Below are 23,578 nucleotides of genomic sequence, written 5' to 3'. Positions count from 1 at the left end.
AAGCCAAGCGTAAACCAATCATCCCAAGGAATTGGCAAAGTTACGTCACATTTAAAGAGATCCGTCATTTAGTTACAGTGTGGAATGTAACGTTGGTTACTACAAGGACAAACACACCAAAAATTAGTAAATAAAGCTTCTATCAGTAAATTAAGCTGTTTGCATCATAGTGAATACCCTTATTTGGTTAATCGGTTGGATTGTGACATCTCCCTGCAAGAAGAGAACAGGATGACATCTCACTGTGAAGGGTAGGTTGCTAGCCGGTTGCTAACTGAAGCTATCATAGGAAGGTAATATTACAGTGGAAATTGTGGATGAAATTTCGAAAAGTCTTAAGTTGTCGAATAGTTGGCTAAAAGAAACAAATTATTTGTGAATGAAAACAGACAGCTTTCGCTTTTGTCGTCATTGTTCTGACCTATAGCGAGCTAGCTGGTGCTGGTTCTCACTTGCATACCACCGTTGACTGTCAGCAGTCATGAATTTCTATTAGATGGCAAGTTATCTAACTCAGCAGTACTCCCACCCTACGTTTTAGTTACCGTTTCCTAGGCGGCTAACTCCAGTAACGAACAAACGCCAGTGTTGTAAAGTAATGTTAGCTAAGGTTTTAATCTAATATCCACAATATTGTGGCTGATAACGTTACCGCGAATTTCTACCCGCGGTCCTGAAACTAGCTAGACTACGAAATAGATAACGGGTTAGCGCGTCAGCTAATGAAAAAAAAGAATACCGAGCTAGCTAACATTGGGTGAGTATAGTTAGCCAGTATAGCTAATCTGCTTTGCTACTGAAATCAGTTTTTGCTATTATTATTAGAGTTAAAACATTATGTCATGTCAAATGCATGTTCATTGGGGTTTGACAAGTTAGAGTCTTGCTTCAACTCGACTATCACTGCCAACTAAGCCTTCATCCAAACTTAACTCCTAAATTAAATGTCACTGCTGGTAATGTTAACGGTAACATCTTACCAACTGCAGTTTTTGTATTTCCCATGTCAAAAAAAAAGTTTGGCTCATTACGTTAACGTTACTGACTAAATTAAAGTTATCTTAATAGCGTATTAGTCCATTTGAGTAGTCGTTACTATGTAGGTATGGGGAGCTAAGTATGTGTTTTAAAACAGTAACATTACAGTTTATCCTACATTAATGCCATTGGCCGTTCAACACTGCTCCATTGAAAATTGAACATAAATGACACTGCCAGTGCTGCACATCGCTCTGCCCATAAAAAGCCTCATGCTGTCTAGTCCTTTAAGAGCGGGTTGGAATGCCAGTGAGTGTAGTGTTACCCACAGAGGTCATAGGCAATTGCTATATTTACCAGCCTTGTAATATGATCTTTGGTATTCTGGATGGCTGTGCGCATACAATCCCTCCCTGGTCCACTCACTCTAGGGCCACAGCCTCCATACAGCACGCTTGTCCACAGAATACAGAACACTGGTGAGCCAGTTGTACCGTTTTTACCTGCTTGTTGTTGCTCTGGCACATCCATTTGTCTGCACTGTATACCGTTTCAAAGGTACCAAGCCTTACCAAATAAGGGATAACATAGGCTATGGTATATCTGCGCTTGTGGTCAGAGCCAACTTGTAATGTTCATTAACAGTGGCATGATGGATTGTTTATCTGAGGATTTTTCCATAATGACTGACCCATACTGTTTTTATGCCACGTGTATCCTGTTCTGAAAGTCTTAATACTGTGACGTGTAATTTAGGACTTTGCAGTGATTCATGATCAGTACACTGATTTGGAGGAAACACTCTTAAGGGACAGGTGGTGATGAAAATTGTAAAAGTGAAAAAATATGCCTGTCCTTTCAGTTTATTATTTTAAAAAACGTTTTTAGAAGTAAGGCCTACTTTTCTTTTTTTGTTATTAAAGAGTAGCCTAAGCTACAACTTTAACTTCAAGTTTAAAGCTTTTTTGCTAATAACCTTATATTAAGAAGTGTCTGTAATAAATCAATGAAAAGGGGTATACGTGGGCTATTGACAGAAAAATGAGGAAGAACCAAATGCTATTTATTATTATAATAACTGTCCTGCTGAACTTTGTCTCGTGTCTTGTGAAAAAGACCCCTGAATCCGAAAATTGATTCTGTGTCTGTGAGTCTGAATGTTGATCATCATGCTGATTTTGTGTCTTGTTCTCTGCAGGTTTGAGCTTTAGTTGAATGTAAGTGCACTACAATGAGCTGCCCTCTCTCCTCTGCTCTCTGCTGGGACTGAGAAGCTGTCTTCACTTACGGCAGGTACCTGAGCAATCAACACAACACACTTGCTATTATGGCTGTAAATAACAATCATTTTCATTGCCAATTAATCTGTTGATTATTTTATCGTTTAATTGATTACTGGTAGTTGATTAATCAGTAAAATGTAAAAAAAAAAAAACATTGTGAAAAACTGTTTAAAGCAACACCAAAGATTTTTTTATACCTTAAAATAATGTTTCCAAAATCGTTTCAGTGGTTCATCAACTCGTAACAGGGTGAACGGCAATTCTGCATTCGCTTCGCGGCCCTCTATCGGCTATAACCGCACTATGTAAGTTTGCCAGATCGGGTAGCGGATCTGTAGTTCGATGGAATGAGACATAAGAAACTACAAATTTGACTTGCATCTGATGTCGCAATACATAGTACTTTTATAAGTCATGCAAAATATACTACCTTGTCTGTGGACATCGTTATTTGCAAAGCCGGTGCTGGATAAACAAATAGCGTGCGTGCGACAGAGGGAAAGTTCTTTGGTGTTGCTTTAAGATTTTGTCCATAAATGCTTTGTTTTTGTCCACACACTAAATATACTTAGGTTACTGTCAAAGACGAGTAAGTAAAGCAGAAAATATTAAAGTTTAAGAAGCTGCACACAACAAAGTTTGAGGCATTTTCCTTGACAAATGACCCAAAGCGATTAATCGAAAATAGTACATTATTCATTTAATAGTTGATAACTTATCGATTCATTGTTGCAGGCCTACTTTCTATCTGTGTTTACATTCTGTAAGCTGCACACTTTTATCCATACTATCAGTTTTGGACTGGAAACACAGTTACCTCAGTGCTAGCTTTGTCATACAGTACTTCTGTTAGGTGATGTCATTATGTGACGCAAGTGAAATTGCTTGTTATGATCCTACTCATTACACATTGCTATTGGATTGGGAAAGCGGAACTTAGGCAATGTTTGTTGTTTTGTCATTTGCCCATACTCTGGTATGATATAAATAATACCTTGGTTTAGAGGAAAGAAGTATAATGCTTTTGAAACATCTCTACCCTACAGTGATTTTTAATTGAATTTTCACCTCAGGAACAGTGTAACATAGATGCATAGGATTGCTGGTTCTACTCCATTTCCTGCCCTCTTTGTGATTTTTCTTGTGCTCACTGGTTGAAAAGTGCTATAAAATAAGATTTGTTATTATTATTATTATTATTATTATTATTATTACTGATACAGCTGCGAAACTACCGTAGATACAAAATGGTTTTAAAAGTCTTGAAAATGAACCAGCATACTGCCTCGCCACCTGTGCCTGTTGCTGTGGATTAGAGCAAAATGTGCTCATGGTAACGTTATTAGATGTGGGGGCTCTATGTGGTTATTAAAGTGAGTTTTTTGAACAGGGCTACTGACAGACTGGCGAGGGTGGGAGGCCTAGGCGTCAGCCCAACCCTCACAGGCCCTGTGCTCTTATCTGCTCACATTTCAGGGTAAATATAGCTGTGCCTTAGTCTCCCAGTGTGGAAAGCAGAAGACATATTCAGAATTGTGCCCAGTAGACAAAACTGGCAAAGTATTCTTACGCAAGTGTCGACTCTTCACATGAAACATTATTTTTGCCTATACGTACAGGCTGATCATTCTTTTATCATAATGACACTTGTAGATGTCTCAAATGAAGGTGTTGGAACTGGTTGTGGCGTAGACAGGTCAAGTGCCAAAGTGCTGAAGGAGTTTATTTATGGACTCTGCAGTGATAGTCGCCACGGTATCGTGCGGAGAAGTTTTGCCACGGGGTAGCAAGAGCAGGAGCCCCATTTGTGTGTGTGTGTGCCTGTCACAGACTGCAAGCCCTCTGTCTGAGTACGCCAGATGTCTGGTGCTGGTTAGAGCGCGGCCAGAGGTGCGGCCACAAGTCTGAGTCAGCCTCGGCTGACCGCACGGATGCCTCAGTCCCCCGCCGCATGGCTTCACCTCTCTCGCCGGCTTCCACGGAAACCTCATGCTGAGCAAACAGTCTTCAGGGCACTGTCACCAGTGTTATGGCACTGCCGATGTGCAGCACCCCATCCTCACGTTGCGCCTCGTCCCAACCTCACTTAAGTGTTTGGCAGCCACAAACAGGCCACTCAGTCTTCGACAAAGCCAAGCCAACATGCCTGTACTGACTGCTGTCTCTGTGTGTCTCTACGGCGTCTCAAATGTAAAGTACTGAGGTGGAAGAATCCCTCAGAATGTTCTGTGATCGTAGTTGGCATTAAGACATGAGATCACATTTGGCAAAACTGATGTGTCAGTTCTTTATGTGCCAAGACTAAGCCAGACTTGAGGCTATTTGATTGCTGACTGTTTCCCCCCAAAAGACACTGGATTTTTAAGAAAAATAGAACTTTGACAGATTATCCTTACTTGACCTTATGTTTCAGTGGGCCAGCAAGCAAGCCAGTGTGTACCGCACTGCCCTGGTTCACAAGGGAAGTTTTTTAGTCATCCTGTGACTAGTGCTCCCTACTGCTTAGTATTAAACTACATATGAACCATGTTTTTCGTGTTATCATATGTTGAAGTGGGTGGTCTGTACTTCACTTGTAGGCTCTTCTCCAGATTTCCATGTTTGTGGTGGCTTGATCGTACTGTAGGTCTTCTAAGCATGCAGGACTCATAACAGCATAAGTATGAGTGAAAGTAGTGCTCCCTAAATACTGTGGATACGGGACCCATTGATATTGGTGCTTAAAGCTGTTGTTTGCCTCAGAATTTAGGACAGAATCCAAGATGGTGTTGTGTGTGTGTGAGTGTGTGCGTGCGTGCGTGTGCAAAGGCTTTGCTGTGAATGCTTAGTGGGGCTCCAGGCCTTAGACTTGCCTCCTGTTGGGCCAGAGCAGCAGCGACGCAATGGAGCCGTGTGCTTTGGACTGCCTCCAGCATGCTGCCTACTCCAGATCTATGTGTTGAATTATTGATGTCTCTGTGGTCTGAAATGAGGCACGGCAGGGAGAGAGAGTATGAGAGGGGAGAGAGTATGAACGAGAGAGAGTATGAGATAGAGAGAGAGAGAGAATGATAGAGTTGGAGAGGGAGAGAATGAGGGAGGGGAGGTGAGTGAGGGAATGAGAGAGAGAGAGAGAGAGAGAGACAGAGAGAGAGAGAGACAGAGAGAGAGAGAGATTAAAGAAATAGGAGCCTTTCAGCTGAACCTAACACGGATCAACAACACCAGATACTTTTATTTATTCAGATGCTGCACTGCCTTGTGAACAAGACCCTGTCTCTCTGCGAGAACAGGCTGTGCCACCTTAACATCCAGTTCCTCTGCGGGGACTTGCTGGCCAGATAAATAGCTGAACAAATATGGCTGTGCTACTGTTATCACAGTTGTGTTATAGCAGGCTCAATAGCAGAGTAGGGATAAAACAGTCAAACTGGACAGTTGTAGAATAAATATTGACAGATATATTGAAGATTTTAGGCATATTATTATTTTGTTTCAGAAACATGATGCTCCCTCGAGTCTAGATCAATACTACATTAGATCCCTTACTATATTGGTATAACTTTTATATTGTTATAAGAATTGCCAGGCGAGGCCTACAATTCTTTTGGTAGGTTTGGAAAAATTTTGGAATGTATCCAGTTTTTAACATGTGTGAATTGGTAAAGCTGCCATCTGTTGCAAGGGCTCATCTAACAGCCTGTGTTTGTTGTTGATTTCTCTGTTGCAGTCGATGCAGTCTGCTACTGCGAGGCCAGTGGCTGAGTCCCCAGCATGTCTCGTGTGTCCTCCACGGCTAAGCGCTATGGCACCTCCTATACCAGTCACTACAGCTCATATGGCTCCTCCCTGATGCCCAGCCTGAGCTCGTACAGCGAGCGAGACAAGCTGCCCTACAAGAGCTCCTCGTCCGGCTACAGCTCGTCCAGCTACCTGAGTTCCAGCCGCACGCGCAACTACAGCAGCTCGTCCGAGCCCGACAGGGGCCGGCCGATCCCGCGCACCGACCTGCTGGGGGGCCGCCGCAGCGAGAGCCTTAGCCGCACGCCCGTCAAGACCTATGGCAGCTCGGGCCTGAGCGGCGGCGCCGGCTACTCCAGCTACAGCTACTCGTCCCCCACGCAGTCCAGCTACCTCTCCACCTCGCCGCCTGTGGCCAGCGCCTCGTCCGCCGCCGCCTCCTCCTCGGGCATCTCGCTCAGCCGACGCAGGTCGGTGAGCCAGAGCGACCTGTCGCGCGACCTCTCCCTGCTGGGCCTGAGCGAGTCCTCGTCCAGCAGCAGCAGCCTCAGGCAGGCCTACCGCAGCCGGGGCAGCGAGGCGGCCGACTCCTATGGCACCAGCAGCACCAGCGCCCGCTCCAGCTACGGGCTGTCACGCAGCTCCACGCAGGACGCCATCAGTAGCAGCAGCGGCGGCCTTAAGGGCAGCAGTGGCCGCTTCACCTCCTCCTGGGAGAGGAGCTCCAGTGGCCGCTCCAGCTCTCCATCACGTGACTCCACGGTAAGACAAATTTGCTTAGGAACTTTGCTTTGTTTCTGCTGAGGAACGGATAGCTGCAGGTCTCTTTTATGACCTTTAGAGGGCACTATAGACCAGTGGGCACAGGTTATGCCTCCGTAGTGTGTTTTTTCCCCTCAGTGAGTGTCTTGGTATCAGCTGACCTTCTATCATAATGATACGAGGAAAAAATAGCAAACTGATGATTACTGATACAGCACCTGCTCATCAAGCTTTAACACGCACATGAATGTCAACAGTAGAGGAGTGGTAGTGAGCTGTTATCAGAACTGTCCTACAGGGTGGGCCGATAAATGATTACTTCATTGATATCCCTTATCCAGCAGTCCCATAAACCATGTGGAATTGTAAAGCATAGCCTAGCCTAGTGTTCATACAAGAAAATCTGTATAAACAGTGGACATATTAGTCTGCCTTAGCTGCAGCTAATTGAAGTAAGCTAATTGAGAAAGCCAAGCACAAACAAAACAAAATGAAGAATCAAAATGATGGCAACAAGTTTGTAATAAATGAACAAAAACAGCCTTAAAATGTGAATGTGATTGAATCTTTATCAGGTGTTGTTTTTGTGTTGCTTATGTATTCAATCGTAGTATCTATCATAGTCATAGTCTGTTGTTGTAACCGGCTCATGAGATGTGTAAGATGGTCTAAGATGGTCTAAGATGGTGTCAGGTGAATATTGGCGACTTAAGTCAGTCTGTTGGTACTAATAATAGGCAAACTACGACTGGGTTGGTCGATGTTCTTTCTTGTTCACAGAGCGAATGGACTCACGGTATACAGGGTGCTACTGCTGAGTGCAGTAGTTAGTGGTAGATTAAAAGGCACTGTCAGGAGGCCAAGTGACATTTTGTGACATTTGCTTAATTTAATAGCTGTCTAGCCATCCACTTAAACATGTGGCTGGAAGGAACATTGATTGACAGGAAGTTTCTGTTCATCCTCCATGCTGGGCAGCATGTGAGTGGCCTGCATAGACAGCCAAGTGTGTTACATGGTCGAGACTCTGCTATTGTGCACACGTGCACTCTGTGTGTTCTTGCTCTTGTTCTCGTTCTTCTTTCTTTTATTCTTCTTTTAGAATACCAGGTAGGTGCACTCAGCATGACTCCGTAGAATTAGGAAATCTGGTCAGACTGTCAAAGCTGTTGTCATTAGAGCAGAAAAGAGGTTTTGGCCTCTCACCGCCGCTAGCTCCACTATTAATTGGGCTGAGGTGACTGACGTTGAACAGAATGTAACTTGATCAAGCACCAGATTTGTGCACTGAGCTGAACGGCGAGGGGAGTAGAGCCATGGAGTGTTGTGCTGCGGAGGGTGTTGTTATTCTGGGCACGCCGGATAATTTCAACGTCATTACAAGCCACTGGTCGTCTTATTTGGGAGTTCCAAAACATTGCCACAACAGCCCAAAACAGCTCAAGTGGGTCTTTGCCCAGACTGATGATCTGTGACTGTTGGCAGTATCTCGGGCTGGGTCAGCATAACCGCATTAACACAGATTCTCAGCCATATTAATGCATTGCATGCACTTGCATGTTTGTGTGCGTGTGTGAGTGTGTGTGTGTGTGTGTATGTGTGTGTTCACATGCTTTGTTCTCCTCATGTTCAGGATCATTGCCTCTCAGGATGTTTCTGTTCTTCTACGTGGTATAGTGACTCCCTATTAAACCTAATATGATACTAATACAACATTTACATACTGAATGTAATGTGAAAATTGTGTGAAAATGTAATTTGTGTGTGGAGAGAGGTGGCGTTCATCTCCCCTCAGCCTGAACTGGGCCTGCGTAAAAAAGCCCCCAGAACCGGGCAACCCGGCTCCCGTTGGCATGGAAACCAACACACTCTTTGATGTTGGCACTTAAATTGTAACATGATGACAGAACATTCTATCCTGCCCAGACGTTTTATGCTTTTGGCTGCAGGACACTGGCTGAATGGCAGCCCTTGTATCAGCCTCAGGAATGTCCGGTGTAGAACAGCATGTTGTGTCCTTGTATCTGCACGATTGTTTAGGTTCTTGTGGCAAACTCGGGTATTTTATCATTTAGAATCTGAAAACAATGTGTTTTGTTTTCAAACACTTTCACAGGTGTTGTAGGTGTCTGAAAATATACATTTTTCGATTGAAATTAGAAATTCTTCATGTGAATCGATTTTAAGACTACAAATATGGTAATCAATAGTTTTTTTTATAGCTGTTCTAGCACCATGCCAAAGGTTCAGGTGATCTGCTTCTGTCAGGGTAATGTGCAGCAGGCTTTGACCTGATGGGAAGTTAAACATTTGCCACATCAGAGGCCTTATGATCAATTGCTACAGAAAGCATCTGCTTCCCGCACCCCTCTCTGCACTCTGCGCTGTCTTCTCTTTGATTTGAGTGTATTGCTCTGTACTTTTCCACCCTCAGGCTCACCGTGTTCTTCCTTCACTCCAGCTCAGACTCTTCCACATAGACAGTCACTTTCTTCCTTTCACTGAAGCGTGCGCGCGCACACACACACACACACACACACACACACACACACACACACACACACACACACACACACACAGACGTGTAAGCACACACACACTCACACACACACACAAACAACACCCAGATGCACATGTACTGGGTGGTGATGGAATCTGTTCCTGAGCTGTTTGTTGTGTACACAGGCCGGGGTCACAAGACCGGCAGGAACACGCTGCTCTCTCATTTACACCTCAGCGGTTCCTCTCTGTCCCACCGGCCTCGTGCACCCAACCCGGGGCGCAGTCGCCTACGCTGGAGACATGTTTTCCCAGAAGAGGAGAGGCCTCCTTATGAGGTGCCCATGAGAGAAGCCTGTTCCTCTGACTGTCTACCAGCATGAGGATCACTCATCATGGTCTGGTGACAGAGCACAGCTGACTGCTAAAGTTTATGTCACAGCATTGTGTAGTGTAATACTTTGCCGGCTTGCACGGTCCAAGGGTAATATGCTGTTTGAAGGCTGGTAAACAGAAATGTCAATAGGTGGAAGGATTTCAGATATGAGTCGCTGTTTTGCATCAGCCATTTTGACCATCAAAACAGATTCTTTGGCAATCAAAGTTAGGAGCAAAAGGCAAGCAGGCTGGTAAACAAATCAACTTTTCCAATCAGGCCAACTGAGTTCTGTATTTGGGAAGCAGGCTTATGTGTACTCTCTGCAGTATGAGGCTAAAGTTAGCCTCCTTATTCTTAGCATTCTTCACAAATGGAACAAAATTAGTATCACATTCAGCAGCCTTGTTTGTTGTCGTGGACATTTTCAAAATTAGATGTCATTAAAGAACGCCATTAAAGACTTTTCCCATCATGGCAGTGTAGCTAAACAGATTAAAAGGAAAATTATGAGCAGAGGTGAGCTTCAACTGGTTCAAATGTAATAACCTGTCCAAACCAGTCTGGATGACAATAAGAATACTTTGTCTTTAATTTTAGTTATACACACTGGGAAGGCATTAAATTCCTTGCACCATTGAATGTGGATTTCCCTTGATGGCCAGAGCAATTCATTTGAAGATATTCTAGTAGTTCTTCCACTGATACAATAACTGAATAACCTGAATGAAGTGGAGACAACAATCGACGGTGTCAGACAACAATCACTTTGTGCTATATCAGTTACTTCATGATTTGACCCAGTGACCAAGATAGGTATTATTGTGGGTTACAAAACCTTGTAGGCCTATAGCTGACATATTTACACACAACACTCTCAGTTGTTGAATCCTTTATCAAAGAGAAGCTGGCTGAGTGACCACCCAGCCCACTGCCTCCATGTTGAGACATATCTGACTTGGCGGTACCTGTTTCCTGAAAAGATTGCCTATATAGCTCACCTTGTGGTTATATGCGGGCGGCTGGTCCATGAATTGGGTCAGAATTGTATGGCCAAATACAGGTGAAGTGCATTGTGTGTGTCGTGTCCCCCACCCTCTCTGGTTTATAATCACGTCTCAATCACTAAGTTACGCTGAAGGTATTTCTAATCCTGTGCTAGTATTGTTGCCGTGAAAAGAGCTGCTTAGTATACCTGAAGGCTACAGCCACACCAGACCAGATTAGACACACTGGCCCACTTTTCATCACTCTCACCGTGCACATGAGTCTTAAATGATCAAACCTCTCAGTCCAGGGCTATTTTTGTACTGTACTAGATACATGTGAAATACAATAGAATTAACAGTTCCAGAATAACTGAAAGAAATGTGTTAAGAAATGCACATTATTAGGCATTTTGTTGTGTTTATTAATTAGATTTTTTATAAGGCATCATCATCATCTAAAGCAAAGCAATGGATTCCGTTGATCCATGGGATAAACCCTTTCCCGGAACAGTCGTTTGTATGTCGCTCTACATCCTCTGCATCGTGTTCGTCACAGAAAATATAAATCAAATGCCGTTTAAGTGCATTCATGCATTAAAAAGGGTAGATTCTTGTTAAATGTTGAGGTGGGTGACGTCGTAAAGCATGGAGGCAGCGCCTGACGTCTTTACTAAGCTGTTGTGGGCGTGAGCTAAACAGTAAAAAGACATGACCAGATTTGCGTGTTTCTGGATTTAAGGTCAGATTCGCGAATGCCTCAGAGACAATGCGCATGCCGAACTTCACGTCAAACGGGAATGTAGATATCAGTGTAACTAGTATGTTTCGGCATTAGTTTTCGCTTTTGAAATATAATTTAGAGAAAAGAAACGTGACTTGATTTACATTGGTAATATAATATTTTTGTCATGTGTAAGGTCGCCTTTTATGATTTGTCGGTTTTTAAAACGTTGCTGTTTAAAAGCAGCCATACAAGCTCGTCTGTTTATTTTGTAAAATTTTGAGACAGCCCCAGAGAATAACGGAAAGTAGTTCGTGTCATATAATACGTAAGTAACTGGCCTGCGTTTTTTTTTTTCACGTGGAGCGCACATCTCTGACATCGTTCTCAGCATGCGACAATCATACACGGTAACCATTCCTGAGGATCCACCAGCAACCGCTTTTCCATTCCTGAAGCAAGACATGCGGCGAAAAGGCTCCTCCGTCTCCGGCTCGGTGTTAGTGTCCACTTTTGTGGGGCTTCTCATTAATCAAGCTAAGGTAAGGACTCAACATAGTCCGTGTGGGCGCATTGTTTAAATGAGCAATGGATTGTAAACATAAGATATCCGCACTGGACGAAATGTGCTTTATTCTGCTCTGGAAACATTGCAATCGTGTATGGAAAAAATACATGTTGAGTACCTCGATCCGCTTTTCCACTGATGGTGACACTCTCGGAAGCAGAGATCAGTACACAGTACACCCGTTAAGCCGCTGTAAAGGATCAGCTCACTGTTAGGTCACTAGCTGTTATATAACAATAAATTAATTTGACTCCCTGTAATCGCACTTGTTCCTCACACTCATGCGTTGCATTTTATATAACTATGTCAACAAACAGAATCATTCTCTGGAATATCATAAGTATCACATCACAGTGCTGTGGTTTTAATGTTTATGGCTTCTCAGGAATCGTGGTGGACAGTTTGAAAGAGTCTAAAATGGATAGGGTCATCATCAGCAGTGATGTATTAGCTAACTAGTAACACAGCCCATGTCTATTGTGAGTGTTTGAGCTCAGGTAATATAACATAGCCATGCAATTTTGTCATTAGGGAGCCATAGAGGCCTAAATGTTTTGATGTGTGTGGGTTATAATAGGCCCTCATTTAGTGCCCCAGAGCCCACTCCAGCAGCTGATGCTGGCTGTGATAATGAAGAGGGAGAGATGAAAGGCTGCGGGCATTAGCCACACGCTGTGCTAAGAGCTGCACAGCTGTCTCTCCGCCTTATATAACAAGAGCGGGCTCGCTGTGGAAATGCTGATGGAGGCTGGAGATGTGCTGCTTCCTCCAAGCATCCACACACACACACACACACACACACACACACACACACACACACACACACACACACACACACACACACGGATGCACTTGCACACCTGCTTCACCTCCTACATAGTGGATGGTTTGCATGCTGAAGGAAGAAGGTGTTCAATGACTAGGGGCCACATCACACTGCCATTTCTATTATCTACCTGTATAATTGTGAAAGGAGCACAAATCCAAATATAACTTGTAAATTATTACACCTATTGAATTATAACAGCTTATCAGGACAAACATAACATGCATGTTATTGTGTGATGTATCCTAGTGCAGTGCCCAGTGGTGATTGGTCCTTGAGACTTTGTTGTCTGGTCTCTTGTTGCTCCACCTCTGCATCTGTGCCCTGCCCCAGCTGGGTGTGTTGATGGTTTGACAGCTCCCCTGCGAATGTGAGGCTGGGCGAGGCATCAGGAGCAGTGGGGGCCGCAGCCTACGCCACTGGGCTTCAAATTGTTGTTTTCGAGCAGCGAGAGGAAGGTCAGAACTGAGTGTTCTTCGGCGATCATTCAAGACCGCTGCCAGCTAATTATTATTCCGCGTTCCACGGAGCAAGGTGGAGCTGGACACCTTGCGCATCACAGCAGGCTAAGGTTAACTCTGTCCTCGCTCAGCTCCTGAGTACCTGTGCAAAGACGAGCCCCATCCCTGATGTTACCTGTATAAAAAAAAAACTCCTTTTATTAATGTGATATTAAAGTCTCTCCAATCTAGCATTAGACTGATATGAAAACTCGACTTCATTCTTTAGTGTTAGGCTTAACTGCTCAGTCTGCTCTTTGAACACCATTCATGTGGTTTAGGCCATCCATGGTAAACTCACTGCTTGAGGATCATGAATGGATAGGAAGGTACTCGACGAAATGGGTCAAAGTATTTAGCCCATGCGAAGGGTCAGCAGTTGTTGCTGCTGCGCTTAATCCGGCAGCTACCTTTGATCAAGGCTGGAGTTGCGGTCCGCATCTTACTCTCGGGGAGCCCGTTATAAAAGCAGGATTAGTCCCTGCTCACCTACTCCCGCCGGGGACTTCAACACTGTGACCCACTTCCGGCGACGAGGCGAGAGAGGGAGAGAGTGAGGCAGGAGGATTACAGAGCAGCCGTGCTACTGCTCTAATTAAGTCTCTACAAAAAGCCCTGAGTATAGGCATTGTCTTTCATTATTTACACAGTCTCTACACCTCCTAAATGCAAAATAAATGTTCTCTCGGAAGTGCTTAAAAGTACTCCATAGCTTTGTATTTTCCCTCTTGGTTCTGTAGCCAGCGTGATAGTCAGCTGTGCTTTTGCTCCGAAGCCATTAAAAGATCAAATCTTATAAGCATCACTGTGAACTCATAATCATACAATTACTTATTTATCCACAAGTACTCTTCACAGACCATGCTCCTTTGAGCTTACTGTATGGAGTACTCTACTATGATTTGGTCATTTCACCCTTGCTGTTTGTTTCACAATAGAAATAGACCTTGTTATAACAGTGTGGTAAAAGAGTAGAAAAATAGATTACCATTATGTAAAACTAGGGCTTAACCATTTGGTGTGGCCTGGTGTGTTAATGCAGCTCAGCTGTTTATCGGCCTAATTCATAACACAAAGACATGGGTGTAGAGCGCACAGGGGATTTTAAGAGACCGTAGTCTTGAGACATCACAAACAAGCACTGCTACCCAGCTGACATGGTGTTCTGTTGTAATTAACAGTTTGGCCCAACTCTACTCGCCCTGGAGCTTGTTGTAGCTTGTCAGTCACACACTAATTAGCAGACTCCACAAGCTGCTTGCTCATGAACTCCTGGAACAGCCTCTCCCTCACCTGCACCCCCTATATGAACAACAACTTAGACATTACAGTCATCATCACATGATTGTATTTACTGCTTGCCATGTGTATGCGCAAGTGTGCTTTGTGTGGTGTTCCACCGTTACAATGTTCTAACCACCTTGTCTCATTCTTGGAATAAGCCTGGTGCTTGTTTCGGAGTGCGAACGTGTTGATTTGGTTTGGGCCAGGGGGGGGGGGCTCACAGAAATGGAGCTGGCTGCTGGAAGCTGACAGCACTGGCTGGGTGTCTTTTCTCGTCGCTGCTGTGGCGTCCGTGACGTGCATGAGGCCGTCATCTCAGCGGCTGGTGCCAGCGGAGGGGCTGCTATTTTGGGCGCTGATGATATTACTCAGCAGAGTGCCGCCGATTCTGACGGCCATCCTGTTTTTGAAAATCCCAGGAGACAAGCATGCCCTCCTGACAGAGGCTCTGTATGACACAGAGCCTCCTCATCACACAAACGCATGGGCTCAGATTTACAAGGGGACTTGAGTGACAAGCACTGACCGTTCCGCACACCGCCAGCTTTCAGCCCATTTTGTTCATTTTGACCATGGAATGCAGAGAGAGACGGCTTTAGGTAATCCACAGTTAATTAAACTAGTTTCTGGTGGATAAGGACAGTAATGTAATGTAAAATACCACAGCTATTCCCAGCTTTGTTCACATAACTAGATAAGCTAGAAAGGGGCCAGCCATCACCTCAGCGCTCCGTTTCCCCCTGAGGACCCAGTCGTCCCTGTCCACGTCGCTCCCGCCAGGGGTGCACTCAGCAGCCAGGTGAGGGCCGCTGCGGAGCGCCCGGGTCACCTCGTTGTCAGATTGAGTACCGGCGGAGAGCGGGATCGCCTTTCCTCTCTCCAGCACGCGGCAGCACATTACCCCAGAAAAACAACATGGTGTCAGGTGACAGGCTCGTCTGTCCGAGCGCTGTGCCATTCTCTTTGGAACCGTTTCGCAGCATTTTAAGGTTTGGAGAGCCTGGCAGCAGAATGGTCAGCTGGGTTGCCTAATTCTCCAGTAGTCTAAAAGTCTCAGTCTGAATTTGTGCAATTCTGAAGCAGGCTTAACTGGAGGGCCAAAATGACGTAGGCCTAATCACAGCTTGCATTGGAGTTTGTGTAGGTAGATTACAGTTCCTGGAGTTACACATGTTTGTCGTCATTTTGACCATGAGTTCAAGCACGGACTCAGCCTACCTACACAGTCTCTCATGTTTGCCCAAAGAGGGGTAGTGAACCTGTTATGACCCTGTAGTGTCAATGCGGTCAACAGTGGAAAAGGGTTTGGTCTATAAAATGTTTTCTACATTTGGTACATATGTCATAAATCATAGAGACATAAATGAGTTTATAAATGAGTCATACAGTAGAGACATGGCTCTGGTTGAACCTGCCGACTCATCAGACTATGATGAATATTTTAAAATGAATGACTGTATGACTGATGCTTATTATTGCATATTATTATTATCAGAAGAACACACTTCATAGAATGAATCATTTTTGTGTTTTGTGATACAATATATTTGATATATTTAATATGTGTATATAAAAGAAATAGTTGATATTGGAGAGTTTCTAGTCATGGATAGATGCATTTTGGCCAGAACTAACTCTTATATTTTGTCTTTTTTCCCACACCAGAACTCCAAGAGTGCCCAGGGCCTTGTAGGGCTTCGTAATCTGGGGAATACAGTAAGTAGAGACATGTATGATCTTCATTCACTACCCAGATACGGAAAAGTATGTCTTCTGTAATATCATGAGCCTTTAGTTGTAGGCTACTTGCACCTTCCTCCATACTGCATCAAATGCACTAGCCTGCATTGAATCACACGTTCTCAGGCTGTTAGCAAAATCAGCAGCAGTGGGGTGTTGTGCTATCGCTTACACATTCCATCAGCTATTTTCATATGCAAAGATTATTTGTCATGCGATCTCCCACCCCAGGATGCGTTTAGCTGGGGATGGCTTTGCCAGGCAACAGGCTGAGGAGGATCCAAAAATAAATCATTACTCAGTTACCCAGTCAGGAGCACCCAGTTTATTTCACTCCAGACCCAAGCTCCCGTTTTTGTATTGATACAGAACTCTGTTTATTGATAAAGAGGCAGAGCCAGTAGCAGGCTGCTCAGGCCTTTAGCCACGGCCTCTGTTGGGTCACTCTCACCTCGGTCTCCCCATCTCTCTCCACAGTGCTTTATGAACTCCATCCTTCAGTGTCTTAGCAACACTCAGAACCTGCGTGACTACTGTCTGCACAACTCCCACCGCAGAGACCTCAACAACAACAACCGCACAAACACTGCTCTCATGGAGGGTGAGTCGACACACATTCGGCTCACACATCACCCTGGAAACACACACAAAAGTATTAACCTGTCCCTTTCTGGGGCGGGGGGGGGGGGGGGATGTTTGCGGTCTCTGACTGTTGTCATGTCTTGTCTTCTGTCCTTCCCAGAATTTGCCAAGCTCATCCAGACTCTGTGGACGTCCTCAGGTAGCGAGGCGGTCAGCCCGTCTGAGTTTAAAACTCAGATTCAGAGATACGCGCCCCGATTTGTGGGCTATAAGTAAGTTGACTGATGCTTAATGAAGCTAGATTAGATTTTGATTTGCCGATTCAATCCCTATGCAGTATGTTAGAAGCCTTCTATTGTTTGACAGTTTCCTGCACCAATTACTAAGGGGTCAGGCCAATGTTCACTAGGCCAATTTAATGAGATTCACAATCCCCCTGCCCCTCAAAAAGTTAATGTTGTTTGTGAAAGATGTGCCCTGAAATGCTAATGTTGTTTGTCCACTCTCAGTCAGCAGGATGCCCAGGAGTTCCTCCGCTTCTTGCTAGACGGGCTGCACAACGAGGTGAACAGGGTGACGGTGCGGCCGCGGGGCAGCACGGAAGACTTTGACCATTTGCCGTGAGTGTCCCTGTCCCCCCCACCTCCATCTCTGCTCATTAACCTATCCAACCTCTGGCCAAGTCAATGTTTACTGTGGCCCAGGCCACAAGGCAGCCACTGAGCTTTAGGGTGGCGTGTGTGTGTGTGTGTGTGTGTGTGTGTGTGTGTGTGTGTGTGTGTGTGTGTGTGTGTGTGTGTGTGAGAGAGAGAAAGAAGAGAGAGAGTATGTGGCTATCAATCTAATTGTGTTTGTGAGTCCCTTGACGTTCATCTGTGCTCCTCCTTGACAGTGATGAAGAGAAAGGGAAGAAGATGTGGAGCAAGTACCTTGAGCGAGAGGACAGCAAAATCGTTGGTAAGTGGCTGTTACTTTTCCTCTCTACCCTCTGGTGTCTGCTACTGCCCTGAGGTCTGTGTTGTGGGTGTGTAATGATTCTAAGGAGGTATGCGTCTGCTTGGCAGATGTGTTTGTCGGCCAGCTCAAGAGCTCATTGACATGCACTGAGTGTGGCTACTGTTCCACGGTGTTCGACCCTTTCTGGGACCTCTCCTTACCCATCGCCAAGGTCAGTGCATCTGCTAACACACACACACACACACATACACACACACACACACACACACACACACACACACACACACACACACAACCACACCAAGGACTTACATGCTGAGTATTGTGAGTTCAATATCAAAGTATTGAGAGAAAGAAAAGAAAAAACTGACTCTGATTCTCCTCTGTCGCTGTGTTTATATGTGGGCTTTATGTTTGTTCATGTGTATGTTTGCGTACTGGTATGTACGTGTATGTACGGTTGCTTGTATGTACGTGTGTGTGTGTGTTTTATGTGTGTCTATATGTGCCTGTGATTCTGTCCAGAAGGGCTATGGAGAGGTGAGTCTGATGGACTGCATGAGACTCTTCACAAAAGAAGATGTGTTGGACGGAGATGAGAAGCCTGTAAGTCTGACCTATTTGCTTGTTCTGTTATAGTAACTCTACATTCTGTCACTTGTAGCTACATGTACACTTTTAAAGTAATAATGCACAGGAGGGAATGTTGAATTTGAAGATGGTTATTTGAGATTTTGATTTTATTTGCTCTCCACCCACATCTGGGATACCAACACAAGTATTTTGTGTTGCCTAGCAACTTACTTTAGCTCTGTAAATTAAAGAGTTGCATGCAGTGCCACTGTTATCACTCATAGAGTGTATTTTGTTCCTTCAAACTACTCTACTGGAATTCAGTGTTTTGTCAATGTTCTTTTGAACTTCATTGGACCAGGCTAATTCATTTGTTTCTTCTTTTTTGTTGAATTTCTAGACCTGCTACAGGTGTAAGGCCAGAAGAAGATGCACAAAGAAGTTCACTGTACAGAAGTTTCCTAAAATATTAGTGTTACGTATCCTTTCTGCATATGAATAAATAACTAAATGTGCTGTTTATACTTTCACAACATACGACTACATTTTTATCATTGACTACATTGCAAGTAGTTAAACTGATCTAATATGTGAGTAATGGAGCTTGTCTCCTGGTTTGCTCCAGGGTATTCTGTTGTAGATGTACATTTGCCTTGACTCGTTTGCCTCCTCCAGATCTGAAGCGTTTTTCTGAAGCCAGGGTCAGAACCAGCAAACTATCCACATTTGTAAACTTCCCACTGAAGGACCTGGACCTTAGAGAGTTTGCCTCTGGAAGCAGTGGTGAGTTTTATCTCCAGATAACGGACTTTAAAAACGCCTTACTTTTATTGTTATTGTTATCTTTCCTATTTCTAACCCATCTCCCTTTGTGGTCTCTTGTCCTCAGTCGATGCAGTCTACAACCTGTATGCAGTGTCTAATCATTCAGGCACCACCATGGGAGGCCACTACACCGCATACTGTCGGAACCCCACGTCAGGAGAGTGGTACACATTCAACGACTCCAGGTAAGAACCTCAACCTCTGTATCTCTGCCTGCATCAGGTCTCCCCTGAGAATGATTAACCAGGAATGTCAATGCTCACAAAAGGCTCACCTTTGTCTTTGGACCTAATATTGGCTTTTGATAATATATTACTTGCAGTAAATTCTACTGTACTCTATCAGTTCTATTTTACAATAATTTCCTTATTAAACACACGTCCCAAGACACATGCAAACTTCTTTGAAGTGTTTCATGAAGTATTTTAACAGAATTAACAGAATTTTACATGAATTCAGTCAGGCTTGAACACTGCATGCGTCATGTCACGGAACTGCTCGTGTTGATGTTCATTTCGGCGGCCATTGTAACCAGTTAAAGCAGCCACATTGCCTCTGTCATATGCGTGCAGGCTACATGTGCACTATAAAGTAGCAAAACCTGCATGTAGGTTATTACATTCTGTTGATAACAGTTAACAGATGTTAACAGAAGTTAACAGAACATTAGGTGAAGAAATTTTGTTTTTCTGTGCTCTCTCTCTCTCTCTCTCTCTCTCTCTCTCTATGGCAACTGAAGGTAAACAAAATTATTTGTGTACCTGCTTTCTGGAAACCACTAGTCTGGTCTTCATTTCAGCCCCTTAATGTTGTTCATTGTGGATTTATGACCATTATCAAAGGCAAACTTTATAGAAAGATAATAACAGTTCTGCACCTGTGCCACTTCAGGGACATTCCTAGTGTGAACACACACACAGAACTGTGCCGCAGCAGGTACGCAATGAATGCCATTCCGCAAATGTGACGGAGGCAATGTGTCCTCGCCGTCAGAATGTCCTCCTTGAGAAGATTGTTTGCAAAAATGTTTCAAATGACCTTTCACCTGCAGTCATAGCCTGTGAGGTTAAAATAGGCGCAGTATCTCTTTTAACTATTTGTAACGCCAAAAATACACTTTCTTAATTTAAGTAGGAGAGCACTCTCCGTGCTCTTTATCCACTTTGCACGTTCCTCTGTGTGCTTCCATGTAGCCACGCTTAAGAGCTCCTCAGGCTTTTGCTCACTGGAACGTGTCTGCCATCTCACACACTGTTCCCATGTCACTGTGTTGTGACATCAACGAATAAGGAATAACCACAAATAAATAATTGATTCAACTGAGAATCGGATAGTGGTAACCTATGACGTTAACACGTTTTGACCTGTCGGATGCGCCAGAGAGGATTTAAACGGATTCTTAAAAGTACTCGTTTCCCAGATCCCATGGCAGCTTATGTCATGTTACCCCATGTCAGTGTTGTTCTTTAAAGTTTGTTGCCTCCCTCTCTTTCTTCTCTCTCTCTCTCTCTCTCTCTCTCTCTCTCTCTCTCTCTCTCTCTCTCTCTCTTTCTCTCTTCTCTCTTTTTCTTGATTCTTTATCTCTGCCACTGCTGCTGCTCTCACCTCTCTCCCACTCACCACCTCCCCAAAGCCTCCACAATTCTCTTGGCCATCTGTGCCGCCCACCGACGCTCCACAGTGCCCATTCACGTCAAGCCAATAGCGCCTCATGATGTGCTGGGTTTGCTGTGCTTCAGGGCTGCTGGTTGGATGTGCTAGGACATAGTCCAGGGAGATTTAGATTGCAGTCCAACATCCTACACATATTTCTGCTTTACTGTGATTGTCCCAGCCCATCCATTTTTCTTTTGGACCGAGAACAGTTTTAAAGATGACTTGGTTGTTGCTAGCAGGCATTACTTTCTAAGTTGCTCTATTTTAGTATAATGACAATAGGCTGGCAGTGCTGCCGGTGTTTTTGTGGACATTATCTGAGATGTATTTACTTACTCTGTTCTCTGGTCTGTTTTTGTTTCCCTATCACTTTCACTCCCTCCCCTCTCTCACTCTCTCTCGCTCCCTCCCCTCTCTCTCTCTCTGGCTCTGTCTCTATTTGTTCTCTTATAGGGTAACGCCAATGTCCTCCAGCCAAGTACGCAGCAGTGATGGCTACGTGCTGTTCTACGAGCTGGCCTCGTCCTCTCGCATCTGAAGGGGCTCACGGGAGGGGCCGAGACGGCAGCAGAAACGGGAGCACAGGACCCTGGCCCCTTGGGGCACATCACACACTTACACACACACACACACACACACACACACACACACACACACACACAGCAGAAACAGACACGCAAGATCACGTGTAGAAGCACACACGCACACACACGCACACACACACACACACACTCAAGAGGCTATTTCCACCCCCTGCAGAGAAGGCTGGAGCTCCCTCTGCTGGCTACCTTGAGGAATAAAACGAACCTGCATCTACTCCCCTCTCTCGATCTCCTGCTCTCTCTCCCAGCTTTTTGAGGAGCAGCGTAACCAGAGGAGGCTGTTGGTGGCCTGTTGAATTTGTGTATGTGTGTGTGTGTGTGTTGGAGATAGTGAGGGAGTGTGTTTGTGAATGTGTGTGTGTGTGTGTGTGTGTATGTGTGTGAGGGTAGCACACGGGGTAATCTTCAGGCAGTAAACCCCCTGGAGGCTCCTTCTCAGAGTCCCCCCTCTATGCACTGCAACAGAACTCTCATCCCAACTGCGCCTTCTTCTTGTTCGAGATCGCCTCAATATTAAAGACTTGTTTCACTTTTGAAGTTTTATTTTATTTTACTTTTTTTGTTTTTGGATCTTTTGTTGTTGTTGATTTTTTTTTTTAAGTGTTTGTACCCACCCCACCCCCCTCCCTTCCTGGAAGATGGAACTGTTACCATGCTCCTTAATGGAAGTAGGGAAAGGTTGTGCCCTCTAAGCAACAGACTTCTCTCCAGGTGTTATGAAACGACTGACAGTTTTTCTCTTGTATACACTCCTGTATTTATCCTTCTTTCCTCCTCACTACCACATCTGCTTTTCTTGTGGACACTTGTACATCTGCATGTTGTCTAGAAGACCCATCACTCCTCCCTTTTCTTTTTTTGCTCCTATTTTGCCCATCTCTCCTCCATATACTCTCTTGAGGGCAAGAGGGAACAGATCACATGGTACAGAGTCAGGTGGATGCTTGGAGGACACCTTGTAAAGTGTTTTTTTTCCCCTTTCTTTATTTTTCTTCTTCTTTTCCTTGTCAGTGTGGCTGCTACTGATCTTTCTGAAATGCTGTGAATGAAAGGACAATCCATTTCCAAACAATAATAATAATATCCGTAATAATAATAGTCTTGACAGTATGGACTGGGTTGTCCTTGATTTCATGCCATTGAACAACATGGATAGAATGTTTGGAGAAAAAAAACACTATCTGTATATTTTTATATATGATGCAATATAGAGAATGTACTATACAGTGGTGCTGAAAATGACCCCGTACTGTTTTCAGTTAATTTAAATGGTTTTAAAAAGAAAGGGTATTTATGCTTACAGCTGATAATGTGATATGTCACACTTTTTAACAGTTGCAGTCAAAAACATTAATAAAAATTATACATATAAATAAACATCTTTGTCTCCCTCATAAAACATCAGACCTGGAGCATGGGACATCTCTGACTGTGTAGCTTGGTCAATTATTATGGTTATAGTGATGATTATGGGATTTGGCAGATGCTTATCCAAATATATATATATATATATACAAAAACCATAACTTATAAGAAATGTTTAACTAAGTGCATGCTGAACAGATATGCCTTTAGAAAGAAAATCTTGAAAGATTATATTATCAGAATTAGTTTAATATCAGAAGGTGTTTGCTATTGGAAGCTCTAGCAGAAATCAGTATTTTGAAGTTTATGTATTGTGTGGTCCAAGGTCCCTCCCTGCCCTCAGTTTCTCAGGAATCCAGTTGATAGTTAACCTAGTTCATAAAGTCTCTTGAGACAGTGATTAATCATGACATAACCAGGAGGTCTCCAAGGAACAAGTCGTTTCACCACCCTCTGTTTTGCCAGACAGAGATAAATGGCAATGGGGGTGACCGCTTAATGGTTACACCTGTACCATGAAGGTGAACAGGATAATTTCATGACACATGACTTGTGTCCCATGAACTCATACTTGAAATCTAACATAAACCAAGAAAGAAAATCAAGACAGTTGGGGAAAAAAATGGAGTTCAGAATGACTTCTTCACTAAGTAAGTATAGATCAACATCTTGTGTTGGTAGTAATCTAGTCCGTGTGTGCATCTTAAATGTAAAAAAAATATTATTGGATAAGCTGTCCCTGAGGTTGAGGGAAATCAACCCAAAATAGCTT

The 23,578-nt window shown here is 44.1% G+C and overlaps 1 protein-coding gene across 8 annotated transcripts; it reads left to right on the top strand.

Annotated features, from left to right (window-relative positions):
• Window positions 1–54: 54 nt before the first annotated feature.
• Window positions 55–22,806, top strand: usp2a (ubiquitin specific peptidase 2a). 8 transcript variants are annotated; one of them, XM_076282069.1, is made up of 14 exons: window positions 55–251; window positions 2,177–2,267; window positions 5,971–6,743; window positions 16,172–16,222; window positions 16,724–16,847; window positions 16,989–17,100; window positions 17,338–17,448; window positions 17,721–17,785; window positions 17,893–17,996; window positions 18,311–18,391; window positions 18,759–18,837; window positions 19,034–19,141; window positions 19,248–19,368; window positions 21,293–22,806. In XM_076282069.1, the coding sequence occupies exons 3-14, from the start codon at window positions 6,015–6,017 to the stop codon at window positions 21,375–21,377; spliced, it is 1,770 nt and encodes a 589-aa protein (XP_076138184.1). In that variant the 5' UTR covers window positions 55–251; window positions 2,177–2,267; window positions 5,971–6,014; the 3' UTR covers window positions 21,378–22,806. The 8 variants fall into 8 exon arrangements, with proteins under 8 accessions (XP_076138184.1, XP_076138182.1, XP_076138183.1 ...); XM_076282067.1 differs by having other exon boundaries at window positions 2,177–2,271; XM_076282068.1 differs by lacking the exon at window positions 55–251 and adding an exon at window positions 295–757 and having other exon boundaries at window positions 2,177–2,271.
• The last annotated feature ends 772 nt before the right edge of the window (window positions 22,807–23,578 follow it).

Source organism: Alosa pseudoharengus, unplaced genomic scaffold, assembly GCF_046254945.1.
Source record: "Alosa pseudoharengus isolate Yale_2024_CS ecotype anadromous, Long Island Sound unplaced genomic scaffold, YU_APseudo_1.1 YU_APseudo_1.1_scf_13, whole genome shotgun sequence".
NCBI lineage: Eukaryota > Metazoa > Chordata > Actinopteri > Clupeiformes > Clupeidae > Alosa > Alosa pseudoharengus.
The sequence above is the reverse complement of the archived record's forward strand: the minus strand, read 5'-3'. Positions and strand labels throughout refer to the sequence as shown.

Coding starts and splice junctions, on each gene's coding strand:
- usp2a (XM_076282069.1), top strand. CDS start 6,015: ATGTCTCGTGTGTCCTCCACGGCTAAGCGCTATGGCACCTCCTATACC. Junction 17,997..18,310: donor TCTCCTTACCCATCGCCAAG/GTCAGTGCATCT, acceptor GATTCTGTCCAG/AAGGGCTATGGAGAGGTGAG. Junction 19,142..19,247: donor GTTTGCCTCTGGAAGCAGTG/GTGAGTTTTATC, acceptor TCTTGTCCTCAG/TCGATGCAGTCTACAACCTG.